The sequence below is a fragment of the Dendrobates tinctorius genome, unplaced genomic scaffold (genome assembly GCF_039654945.1).
Source record: "Dendrobates tinctorius isolate UK_male_01 unplaced genomic scaffold, ASM3965494v1 ptg000203l, whole genome shotgun sequence".
In the NCBI taxonomy this organism is placed as follows: domain Eukaryota; kingdom Metazoa; phylum Chordata; class Amphibia; order Anura; family Dendrobatidae; genus Dendrobates; species Dendrobates tinctorius.
Window position 1 is genome coordinate 25662654 of NW_027361870.1, and position 13603 is coordinate 25676256.

The 13603-nt window shown below is 40.6% G+C and overlaps 1 protein-coding gene across 1 annotated transcript; it reads right to left on the bottom strand.

Annotated features, from left to right (window-relative positions):
• Nucleotides 1-9714: 9714 nt before the first annotated feature.
• On the bottom strand, nucleotides 9715-12595 carry LOC141057228 (complement component C1q receptor-like). The gene is made up of 2 exons (XM_073553756.1): nucleotides 12537-12595; nucleotides 9715-11941 (listed from the first exon to the last, which is right to left on the bottom strand). The coding sequence occupies exons 1-2, from the start codon at nucleotides 12593-12595 to the stop codon at nucleotides 10621-10623; spliced, it is 1380 nt and encodes a 459-aa protein (XP_073409857.1). The 3' UTR covers nucleotides 9715-10620.
• Nucleotides 12596-13603: the final 1008 nt, after the last annotated feature.

Below are 13603 nucleotides of genomic sequence, written 5' to 3' on the forward strand. Positions count from 1 at the left end.
AGACTGACCTGTGTATGTATTTGCACTAGGCCTATAATGTATTGCATGAATTAAAAAAACATTTTACTATGCATACTTTATCTACTGCCCATTGAATAACAAACTGCATTCTCTTACAGGCAAATATTTCACATTTTCACATCAGTTAAGAGCACTTACTGACATTTTTCTGCAGCAAAGATCCTATGTTTTCATGCATAGTTAAGTCGCTTGGCATTGATTCTGTGTCAAAATTATGGTTTTTGGCCGCAGTACTTCCATAAACACTACTTCTGGTCAGGTTTAGTCCTAACAGTAGATGGGTGTAGCTGAGTCCCACTGGTTGCTGCCAGTTTTGAGCTGGTGGCACTGCTGGACATCTTCTGATGCACTAAGTTTCCTCAGTCGACCAATGCATCTGTGGTCTTTAACGTTACCCTTTTCTTGGTGTCCTCAGTTCTGATAAATCCAGGCAGATACTTATGTGGTAGGGGCCGGGTTTGGGGTGTGGACCACTGCTTACCCTGTTCGGTCACCGCAGACACCAGGCGATCCAAAGGACGAGGCGGAGACAGATTTCACGTGTTATAGTTCCGGATTTATTCGTCATCCTCCTGACGACCACCAAACACGCACCGCAGCTTCTTCACACTGTCTCCAGGCTCGGGTACCGACACCTTTGTTCCAGTCACAGTAACGCACCTCGCGGATCTTTCACTGGGGGCTGTCCCTGACCAATCTACCCCCAGCGCTTCACCTGTCCGAGGTTGTCATCCAGTCGGTACCCCCAGGGGCCTCACTTGTCCTGCGGTACGTCACCTTGCCTGTCCTGCGGTCCGTCGGGTCAGGGCCACCCCCCTGACTGTCTCTTCTCTGTCCGTCCCCCTGGCCAAGCTCTTCTTTCCTCTCTATCTTCCTCTGAGCTCCTCCTGGGACTAGACCCCTCTCGAGCCACGCCCTCTTCTATTTATCCCCTCTCTCACAGGGGAATTTCCCACCCGGGCACCTATCTCCCCGTCCCCCATGACTAAACGTATCTGAGCCATAAGCTGTTGATCAGTCCTGAACTACTCCCCCCTGACATCTTGTGGTCATTTCTAGGTACTGCACTCTCCTATCCACCATTCCCCAGCTGTCACCCTTCTAACCTGTCAATCTCCGTCTCTAGTGCACAAACCGTCCCCTCCTGCTGCCAGTCATGTCTGTCTGTCAAGTCACCTTCCCCACACTTATCTATCATGCAATACCATCAGGGAGGCATCTGATTGGCTCCAAGTTTATTCTGCAGGAGGAAAACAACCCCAAACATACAGCTAATTTCTTGAAGATCTGTCGTCAGTTTAAAGAAGAATAATGAGTCCTAAAAATGATGTGGCCTCCATAGAGACCTGATCTCATCAACATTGAGGCTCTCTGCAATTACATGAAGAGACAGAAGGACCTGCATAGGCCTACATCCACAGAAAATCTGTGGTTAGCTATTTCAAAAACTGTGTGCATGTGTCCCTAGAAGAATTGGTGCTGTTTTGAAGACAAAGGGTAGTTTGCTTTTGATTTGCATTTCTCTTTTGTCATTCACTTTGCGTTTTTCTTATTTGCTAAAAATAAAATATTAACACTTTGAAAACATTCCTACATTGCAGAATTTTTTTTCACACCACCTGCAGCTTTAGTTATTTACAGAATGGGTGGTACTGCTGTTTTCTATCTGCGCAATCCATTATAGTGCTAGTGCAACTCTACTGTGTATATATACAGGTAATCCACATCATAAAAGGTGGCGTGAACACCACTGACTGGTTTCATGACAATGGAACCTGTCAGGGATTGTATATTTTAAGCAGCAAGGGAACAGTCCGTCATTGAAGTTGATGTTAGCATAAGTATCTGATCTGACAGGGATCAAATTATGACGGAGAGATGACTGAGTTATAGCATATCCAAGGCTTTTTGAAGTGTGCTCAATAGCGTTAATGCACACCAAAAATGGTCCAAAGAAGGACATATAGTGAACTGGTGGCAAAATAATTTGTACCCATGAATGATTAATGTGAAGGATACCCCAACTAATCCAATCCCTCAGAATACCTGCTGTAGTACAAATTGCTAAAAAACCTTTAATACTGGCTATGATAGAAAAGTGTTAGAACACACAGAAAATGACAGCATATATTCACAGTATGCATAATTCTTGTTGGGTGTTGGATATTTTTAGAAACAGAACTTTTCTCAAATGTTCCACCTAAAGAAACTCCAGCTAACCCCACCCAATGCTATTTTCTTGCCTTTACAATCCATTTCCTGTGAAAGGAAGTCACAGAATTCCTTGCCTATAGACCCCACTGTGAGATAAGTACTACAGGGGAATATGAATATGAGCCTACTAACCATTCATCTTCCTGACAGTCATGTACAGTCATATGAGCTTCAGTATGATGCACTATTATTACTATATGTGTCATTTCTTGAAACAGGAATACTGGGTTCCATTCTGCAGCTGTTTTATTGTATGATATGAAGGTTTTGATGTTTTCATTTGTGTTCAAATGCCAGATACAGATCATAGTTATAAAGACACTCCCCTATATTGAATTTGGAAGAGCAAAAGGAAAAGTCGTGGAATCATATACGGTAATCAATAGTTACGTTAAAGGGGTGGTCCGAAGTCCAAATTAATTTTCCCTCCCAAATCCCATTCTGCTTAATGCCATTATCTAAATTATTTTCTAATATACTTGAGTTAAACATTCAGTATGCTTCCCTAACTACACCATCTAACTGCTTTTCTATTTTTTCTTCCACTTCCTTTTTTATGACGATGTGTTTGAGAATCGCTGTGCATGCTGGAATACTCAAACGAGGCGTCAACAGAGGGCAGAGGCTGCCATCACTGATGCAGCCTTTACGCCCTCCCTGAAACTAAACACTATTTTCTTGTATTTTTATTCAATTTAGAGAACAGAAATTAACTATTTCTTTCACTGTCATCAGTGACGCTCGTTTCAGGGGCTGTGCTAGTCCCAGCGTGATGTGCACTGTTCAGTGTGCACAATGACAGCGCACTCTCTGTTTTTGGTTCAGATCAGCAGTAAAGAGTCGGCAACAAAACGCATTGTCAGAATACCTGGTGTGCAGAGACTAGTGACATCAGTTGCATGGGCATGGACTGGGATTCTCAAATGAAGCATTATCAAAAAGTAAGTAGACAAAAAATTGAAAAGCAGTTAGATAGTGTAGTTAGGGAAAGATAGGAAATTTTTAATTTAAGTATATTAGAAAATGGGATTTAGGAGGAAAATTTATTTGGACTTCAGACCACCTCTTTAATGATATGCAAATGATAAAAAATGGACACAAAATTTTCAAAATGTATCACTTTATTCAGTATTGAGTATGAGCACCATAGGAAGAAATACATGCACTCACATGCCTTGGTTGCTATTAATGAAGTTATTAATGATTTGAGACATGTACTGCCATGCTGAATGCACTTGGGCACACAAATCATCAAGATCTTCTGCTGGCAGCATTCTTTGCAATTGCCGTTCAATGAGTTCCTAGATGTGCTTGATGTGAGACAAGTTCAGAGATACTATGGACTATGGTAGCATATTTAGGCCCCAAAAGCTGCTCATAGTAGAATGAGCAACATGTGACCTGAGGTCATCATGGTGAAAAGCAACTATTGAGACATGTTGGAGAAATGGCTGTACCACTGTTTCCACCACATCATCAATGAAAAGTCAAGCTGTTAGTGTAACCGGAATGAAGATTAGAGGGATTTGGCTACCATGTATTATTCCACCTCACATCATAATCCCGGGTCCAGGAGTAGGACCTGTGTGACGTTCTTTCATAAAGGTCTCTTCATGTTGTTGCTCACATGGTCTTCAGAAGTAGACTGGAGGCTGGAAAGAAGCAATGGAGGATGGAATGGTGCTCTGTCTTCTTTATTGGTAAGTCCTGCTTTTTTGTATGCAATGAAAGCTGTAGATTGGTCTGGAGACCACGTGGGCATTGCAATGAAGAGGTCTTCACAAGCAAACATTACACCAGTCCTACTCCCGGGAAAATGCTATTGTGTGGCATTGTGTATGGTAACCCGATCTTTCTAGTCTTTATTCTAGGTGCACTAATACTTCAGAGCAGCAGAGTATGTAAGAATAGGAAGACACAAACAAAGCAGGCTGAGCTTTCTAAAAAATCAGGAGTGCTCTTAAAAATGCAGCAAAAAATTATAGATACACTCAGCGCTTTTCCTGCCTACACTTAAAACGAACCTGTCACCTGTTTTGGACGATATAAGATAAGGCCTCCACCTTTCAGGGCTTATCTACAGCATTCTATAATGCTGTAGATAAGCCCCCGGTCCGACCTGAAAGATAAGAAAAATAAGTTTTATTATACTCACCCTGGCGGGGGTGGTCCGATGGGTGATGCAGGTCTGGATTCGGCGCCTCCCAGCTTCTTGCGATGCCGCTCTCCTGCTTGCTTCATGGCTCCACGGCATTGTGCTCCTGCGCAGGCGTACTTCTCTGCCCTGTTGAGGGCAGAGCAGAATCCTGCAGTGTGCAGGTGCTGGGCCTCTGACCTTTTCCGGTGCCTGCGCACTGCATTACTTTGCTCTCCCCTCAACAGGGCAGAGAAGTATGCCTTCTCAGGGAGCCGGGGAGCGATGATTCAATCTGGAGGGCAGCATCACAAGAAGATGGGAGGTGCTGGACCTGAAACACCACTGGACTGCCCTTATTTTTCTTCTCTTGCAGGTCAGATTGGGGGCTTATCTACAGCATTATAGAATGCTGTAAATAAGCAATGAAAGGCGGTGAAAGAGCTTCAACAATCCGCAAAGGAAGAGTGGGAGAGAATACCACCTGAGAAGTGCAAGTAGCTTATACATGGCTACAATAAGCATTTGGAGGTTGTCATTAATGCCAAAGGGTGTGCAATCAAGTATTAATTAGTTGTGCATTTATTGCTACACTAGCTGAAGAGCCCGGCACTGCCCGGGCATAGTAACTAACTGTGGTTAGTTATAGCAAATTATAATTATCCTCCATCCCATAGTCCCGTGCCCATATACCCATCATACATATTCGCCATCCCATAGTCCCGTGCCCATATACCCGTCATACATATCCTCTATCCCATAGTCCCATGCCCATATACCCATCACACATCCTTCATCTCATAGTCCCATGCCCATATACCCATCATACATATCCTCCATCCCATAGTCCCGTGCCCATATACCCTTCATACATATCCTCTATCCCATAGTCCAGTGCCCATATACCCATCACACATCCTCCATCCCATAGTCAACCATTATGACATCATAATGAGCGGTGGAGCTTGCAACCTATGATGACATCAGTGTCGCCATGGCAACCATTATGACATCTAATGAGGGGCGGGGCTTGATACACACACACACACACACACACTTTTTCTCCATTATGTAGATAGGTGCAAAATTGTTTGGTGAATTGGAACGCGCGGGGTTAAAATTTCACCACACAACATAGCCTAGGACGCTCTCGGGGTCCAAATGTGTGATTGTGCCAAATTTTGTGGCTGTAGCTGCGACGTTGCAGATGCCTATCCCAGACATACACACATACACACATACACACACACATACATACATACATACATACATACACACACTTGAGCTTTATATATTAGATAAGCTGGTTATTCTGTTTGTTCTTTGAAATTGTAACATGTAAGTTAAAAAAACATGATTTATTGTTGTATTACTTTGGATCACTAATTAAAAAATCCTGATGAATTAACTTTGGTGCATTTCCATTTATTTCTGAAGATATTGTACAGTCTATGAAAAAAAAAATGAAGGGGTGCAAATAATGTGGAGCAGGACTGTAACTAGTAATTTAATGGCATGTGAGAACAGGTGACAATGTTTCGGCTCAAGTACAACAGAACTTGACAAAGATGCTGTTGTATTTGAGCCAAAGTGTTGCCACCTGTTCATAAAGGCCATTAAATTACTAGTTTTTGCATTCTCTTGTGGACTGTTGCCTATTTTTGTAGACTTTCTATCTATATATCTGCTTGGCTGGGTGACTGTCTATATATTTATCTATCTATTTTGTTCTAGCTCTAAGAACATAATTTATTATATTGTATAACCAAAAGGGAACATATTAGAATGCAGTGTTATTAAGAGGGATACCCTTTATCCATACAATTGCACCCAAAGGTGAAAACGACTACAGTATCTAACAAAAATATACTGTTCAAAAAATAAAGGGAACACTATTCAATTTGCAACAGGCTGTTTCTGTTCCCTTTATTTGTTTGAGCAGTATATATTCAAAGCTTATTCAGTCATGGATGATAAGTTGAAAGAAAAATGAAAATGTGACTACAGTTTATTTCTGTTACAACAAAACAAAGGAAATTATTGGTACATAAGTTGGTATAAGTGCAATGTGTATGAGCACTTTCACACTGTGGCCATTCAACAGACATAAACTAGATAAAGTTAAAACAAAACAAGCAAATACCCTGTAGTAAGTAAATATGCAAATACTCATAGTACAGATAAATAACAAGGGGTACTTAGTTAACACTATTGTGATCAAAAAGCGTAAAAGCCATCTCACCTCAACAAGGAGAACCCTATCCTATCTCTAGTATTAAAACCTCACCTTGTGTCAGCCGACCTCAGTGTATAGAAGCGAGGTCTAACTGTTCAGACATCTGCCCATTGGAAGCTATATTGATGAAATGCTTAGCTCAAAAAACGGGGCCATGCGCCTGTTTGTACAAAATGCAAAAAACTGCAGCAAAACCAAAGAAATGAGCCGGAGCATACGTTGGTATATGTGTAATGTGTTGGAGTATGTTCACAATGGCCATTTAACAGACAAAACAAAATGAGCATTTACCCTGTAGTAAGTAAATAGTAATAGTACATGTAAATAACATGTAATACTTAGTTAACACTCTTTTGATCAAAGCAGCATAAAAACTGACCCACGGTGTGCCCATCAGTATGGTCCTATCTCTAGTGTTATAACATCACCTTGTGTCAGCTGACCAGTGTGACTATATTTCTGTTACATTTATTAGTCTTCTAGAAACAAATGGATCACATCATTAGTTGACAAGATTATGTGAACTGATATATATGGTTCTAACAATTCATTTTTTTCATGGTGTGTATGTCCTTCTGATAGTAACTAATGGCAAATCTTACAGTTTTGGATGGGTTCACATCTGTACGTCTGCAGATGTATGATGTATGTGACAGATGTATACATCAAAAATGTATGTGAACATGTAGCCTACGTCAAACTATGTGTCTGAACCTCAACGTATATAATAAGTCCATCTATATCTATACTCGTACATATACATTTTAGACATATTGAAGTGTCCTGACGCAAGTTTCAATACAACTCCCATTGAGAAAATGTGTGAAATAATCTATGTTTTATTATTTCTTTTAAAGGGAAAACAAATACTAATTACTGTACATTTTTTAATGTACAAAAACACAGCAATTGGAAGTACTGTAAACCTGACAAAGCTTAGTTGATTTTTTTTTTAAATTTGACATTTTACTTTTCAAGTAAAAAATGGTGACAATTTTATGTATCTATACACCAAACCCTAGGGTCTGAAAGTGACATCAATATGTTTTTACCATGGAGCACAACTACCCAGGTCTCTGGCATCTCACCGTGTGAGATATAGTTTGGCTGGGTGAGAGGAGATTGACTAGAACTGGGCTTGACATATGAGTCTCCGCAAGGACAAACGTTACCCTTTGGATCCCTGTCAGACTCCTCTCACCCAGCCAAACCAGATCTCACACTTTACACTGATGAGGGGCAGTATCCTGAAACCCAGTGTCTGCAAATTGAGATTTTAGTTTTGCTTTTATCCTAAGTCATGTGGCGAGGCTTGTTATAGGGTCAATATTGGCTTTTAGGATTGCTACTTCCAATAGGTGGCGCTAGAGGCTGTTGGCCTCCATCTTGACTCTTTTGAGGAGGTGGTGGAAGATAGGATTCAGAAGAAGTGCAGGGCTATAATGAACAATAATACACACCCACTATACGGGCTGTTCTTGAATCAGAAGAGCACATTCAGCAGACGACTAATCCTACTAAGGTGCAAGAAGGAGAAATTCAGGAAATTGTTTGTGCCTACTGCTATGGGGATGTATAACAATTCACTAAGGGTGAAAGATGGCTACAACCTAGGGCTGGCACACTAAGGGAAATGATCAGAGACTTGTGTACCTTTGCTTGTTACGTATTGTGGTTGGTCATGTGCAAGATCTGTGTCTAGTAATTACTCTATGTAATGCTGTTCTTAAAGTTTTATTTGTAATGCTGTTGTAACACTACTGTGATACACTTTATTGATCCAGAGGGAAATTATGGTATCGTAGAGTTCTAGTCCTCTTCCTCTCGGAAGAGACAATTTGCATATTTCCCAGAGGAGCATTGCAAGACTTACAAATTTTCTCACCTTGGCATGTCAGGATTACCATGTAAGTCTCCAGAAGGAGAAACGTTACCCCTTGGACCCCGGTCAGATGCCTGTCACCCAGCCAGACCAGACCTCACACTTTGTACTTATGCGGAGAAGTACCCCGAAACAGAGTGTCTGCAAATTGAGCTTTTATCCTATGTCACGTGGTAAGGCTCGTTATAGGGTCGATATTTACTTTTAGGATTGCTACTTCCAAAAGGTGTCACTATAGTTCTCTTCCTCTCTGAAGAGACAATTTGTATATTTCCCAGAGGAGTATTGCAAGGCTTAAAAGTCTCCTCACCATGGCATGTCAGTCTCTGCAAGGAGAAATGTTACTACTAGTGATGAGTGCGTATGCTCGTTGCTCGGGTGGTCTCCGAGTATTTGGATGTGCTCATAGATTTAGTTTCTGTCTCTGCTGCTGCATTATTTGTGGCTGCTGGACAGCCTGAATACTTGTGAGGAATGCCTGTTTGCTAGGGAATTCCCACATGTATTCAGGCCATCAAGTAACCGCAAATCATGCAGCTGCGGCAACAGAAACTAAATCTCAGAGCACTTCCAAATACTTGGAGAGCACCCAAGCATGCTCGGGAAAACCCGAGCAATGAGCATACTCACTCTTCACTAGTAGTAACGTTTCTCTTTGCAGAGACAGACATGCCAGGGTGAGGAGACTTTTAAGCCTTGCAATGCTCCTCTGGGAAATATACAAATTGTCTCTTCAGAGAGGAAGAGGACTAGAACTATAGTGCCACCTTTTGGAAGTAGCTATCCTAAAAGTCAATATTGACCCTATATGGAGCCTTAGAACATGACCTAGGATACTCACTTTCTGAATACTCAGGCGGTTTACAGCTGTATGAGTGGACATTAAAAGACCTAAGGAGGTTATGTCAGAGATGTATTTGGGGTTACCATAGCAACCTGATGAGCACAAGAGCATGGAGAGCTAGCCACAGGAGAGAGAAATGCATGGAATATCGGTGTAGCCAGGAGAGGTGAGTAACAATTACCACAAAAGATAAAAAGTTCCCTAATGTGACAAAAAACATTTAAAGTTTGCCATTAAATAAAATGGTAAAACAATCATAAAATGATTTTTTAATTAAATATTAGCTATCCCCAAGCTAGTAATTGCATGTATTACAATGTTATTCAGTGTCATTTATTACGTGAGCTAACTGGACAAAAAACAACAGCATTTTTCATGTCTAGTGCCATTTTGAAAATCAATACAGATTAGGCATTAAAAAGGTTCACTGGTGATCAATAACTTATCAATAGGTCATCAATACCATATCGTAGGGGGCTCATCAATATCAATATCGTAGGCACTGATCAGCTGTCATAAGGTCTAGTGGAGGCCAGAAGTAAGCATTAGTTGGAGCTGCACTGTACATCCCCTTGAAATGTGAATTATGTTATACAGGGCTGGTTAGGCAGGGAATTTACTCACGAATAAGTGAATGCTGCTGAGTTGGAGGGCATGGGGGACCTGACAGATTCCCTTTAAGAGATGTTACAACAGGACATTTATTGAAAAGACAAGCCAACGTTAGAATAGAATACTTTTGTCTTTTTTTGACATAAAAGTATTTACACAGATTTTTCTGGCTAACATGGTACCACAATATAATTTTTTATTACCTTTGATATGAAAGTCTTCATTCTACAATCAGTGATGTTCTGCCAACTGCAACCTCTGTAAACTCAGTTAATCGCATCTGGTGGAACACATTTAGTGAAAAATGCCTGAGATTAGAAAATAAAGCTGGTTTTATTTTCAGAAATGATGCCATTGTCTTCCATAGCCCATGATCAGTATTACAGCATGGCCAAGTTGCAAAATCCAAAACATCAAAGAGACTGAGGCAAGATTAGCGCTATTTCTGAAAAGAAAGAAAAGCGTAACATTTTTCCAAACTCAGAAATGACTTTAGGCTAAATAATGATATCCACCAACAAACGCATTGCAGATACTACATTTATACATTTTCAGTTCTATTTTGACATTTCTACAGTACTAAATATCATAGCATGGATATATTAAAATATTACCATGAGACTTTTTAGTAAATGTTCCTCTTCCTGATAGAGAATTTTCTTGCATAAATAAGGTAGCTAAGCCGAATAATAAACTGCTCCGATACATAAAATACTTAATAATAGCTTTGATCCAAGTCTTAATGCAATGCAATCCGATGCATCATTTACAGGACTATCACTGGTGGAGACAATCCCCACAGACGCCATCAGTGTGGACCGTGCTATTTTTGGTGGATCTTCTTTGTTATTCTCTGTGTCTGTAATGGGATGTGGAGTTGTTCGGGGGTGCTCATCTTTTCTCTGTATGCTGCTGGTAGTGTCAAATTTGGATTCCAGTTCTTCATTTTTGTGGTCGTTATTAATTCTTGGATCACATTCTCCATGAAGACATCCTTTGATATTGTTGCAGTTTATGCGGTTTTCAGCCAATGCAAAGCCACTGGAACATGAACATGTAAAGCCATTTTGGTAGTTTATACAGCTTTGCTCACATGGATTAGACTGATAGTGGTCAGCGTAAATGCAGGACACCGAGTCAGGTGCTAACATATAGCCATTACTGCATCTACAGGAGATGAATTTGTTTTGTGGATTTTCTACGCATTCATGTTCACATCCACCATTATTGTACTTACAGTCCAGTTCCTCAGAGGCACAAAAAGGTTCAGTTGATTTTTTGTCCGATTGAAAATTTCCCCACTGATAAACATGTGTCTCCTCAGATTTCAGACACGCTAGTGAAGGTCTTGTATGATTTCCAGTGTGACCACAAGACACTGAAGCTAAAGAGCCAGGTGGGACTAAATCCAAGGAAGAACTTTTGATGCTAAAAGGGGTGTCATATTCAACATATCCTAGGCCAGCAAGAGTAACTGGCTGACACATACCCTGAAAGTTACATTTGCAGATATAGCCATCAGCCTGGGAAGAGCATGGTTCATCAGTCCATTTATAATTATCTGGTGAGTCCATCTGCAATTTCATACTCATCATGCACTTTTCCCTGACACAAGTCACCATCGGTTCAGTCAACCAATTGGAGAAATGGCCTTCCGTTGTATATTGAGTCTGCGATCCAAGAAAAGCCTCTAGAGCTTGATTTCTTTTGACACACGATTTTAATTTTAACTGCAGTCCGATCCAAAGCTTCAATGGATGCGTAATTAGCGTGATGTTGGTGAATTTCCAAAGCAAACTGTAGACACGTTCTGCTTCGTCTTCGTTTTGTATGGTCACCAGGTCCCCTTTTCGTTTAGCACATTCCTTACGTGCAACGATAAATGTCTCCTTACTCAAGTCGACGGTGTAACAGGCATCATTAGAACAGATTGCTTCAATGACTTCTCTTTCTGATATCCCAGAATAAATAGGTAAAAGGCAGGCACAGAAAAAAACTCTTTAATGTCTGAGTCACCATTCTTTGCTTCTCTAGCTTTTCCTGATAAAGACTAAAATGCTTCGATCTAAGCAAAGTGCAGGAAACTGAGTTTCTGTAAGTCCCTGGCCTGTATATCTTGTGGCTACAGGAGAGGTCTTCTCTTCATTCATCCTGTGTTGAAGCTTTTTCTATTCTTTGTAGGGAAAACCAACTTCCTGAACATTCCTAACCAGCAATTGTTTTCTTTGCTACTATGTATTGTTACAATTCAATGTTTTCATCAACCTGTGGAGGTTTTGAAGATAAAAGAATGAGCAGTTCCTGGATTTCATTTATTAAAAGTTTTGATTTGTTGTAAAGAATTACGTCAGGAAATGTAAAATAAAAAAATGAAAAAAATAATCACGAGTAGATAGAACTGTTTGAACTAAGCACTGAACTTGATTAGCCCATCAGAGTGCTAGAAAATCCTTTGTTAGACCCAGATTAAAAACAATCCCATGGTTTGGAGCTCATCTCTTAGTATTTAATTTATCATCCTAATTTAGAGGTTGTCCAATCAAAAATTACAAGTCTGCAGATACTCTGTGACTGCTGACTTGTGAATCCTCACATCACGCGCACTGCGTGCTGTGAGAATTCTTGGGTGTCAGTGCAAGGAACGGCATTCATGTCACAAGTATGCAAAAATGCATACTCCTGGCCCAAATCAGACTAGATCAATGCAAATGTATTGAGAGAGGGCGGAAACAGTCTAGCCGGATTGCGGCCAGGATAATGCATACATGACCACCATTCCCAGCGCTGACGTCGGAGAATCCTCAGTGAGTGCAATGTGAGGATTCACAAGTCTGCAGTCACATAGAGTGCTAGAATTTTAGACCGGACAACCCCTTTTAGATGTACAGGGTGGGCCATTTATATGGATACACCTAAATAAAATGGGAATGGTTGGTGATATCAACTTCCTGTTTGTGGCACATTAGTATATGGGAGGGGGAAAACTTTTCAAGATGGGTAGTGACCATCGCGGCCATTTTGAAGTCTGCCACTTTGGAACAAACTTTACTTTTCCAATGGGAAACTTATTGAGAATTTCACAAGAAAAAAAATGATGTGATTGGTTTTAATGTAACTTTATTCTTTCATGAGTTATTTACAAGATTCTATTTGTTTAAAGCCATTGACATGTCGCAGAGGTTAATATGTGAGGAGCGCAGTACCTGGATCATTGCAGCAGATTTCAATGCAAGACACCCTACGCAAGAAAACTGTCACCATTCCCATTTTATTTAGGTGTATCCATATAAATGGCCCACCCAAAAAAGTTTGCCTCGTCATCACTGAACATAATGTTCTGTGTAAACTGAGGGTCCTGTTCCAATTTTTATTTTGCCCATTCTGCAAATTCAGCGCGCCGATCTGGATCACCAACCATTCCCATTTTATTTAGGTGTATCCATATAAATGGCCCACCCTGTAGATAAAATTAGACACGCATAAGTATATAGATTGTCTGGAAGGTCTTTGAAAAATTCCCTTCCAATGGCTGAAGGCACAACAGTCTAAGGCTAAGTTCACACTGAGCGTTTTTGCAACGTTGTTTTCTGCAACAAAACCTGAGTGCTTCGCAGGAAAGAAGCTGCAGCAAAAAGGCAAATTTTGCTGCATTTTTAGTGC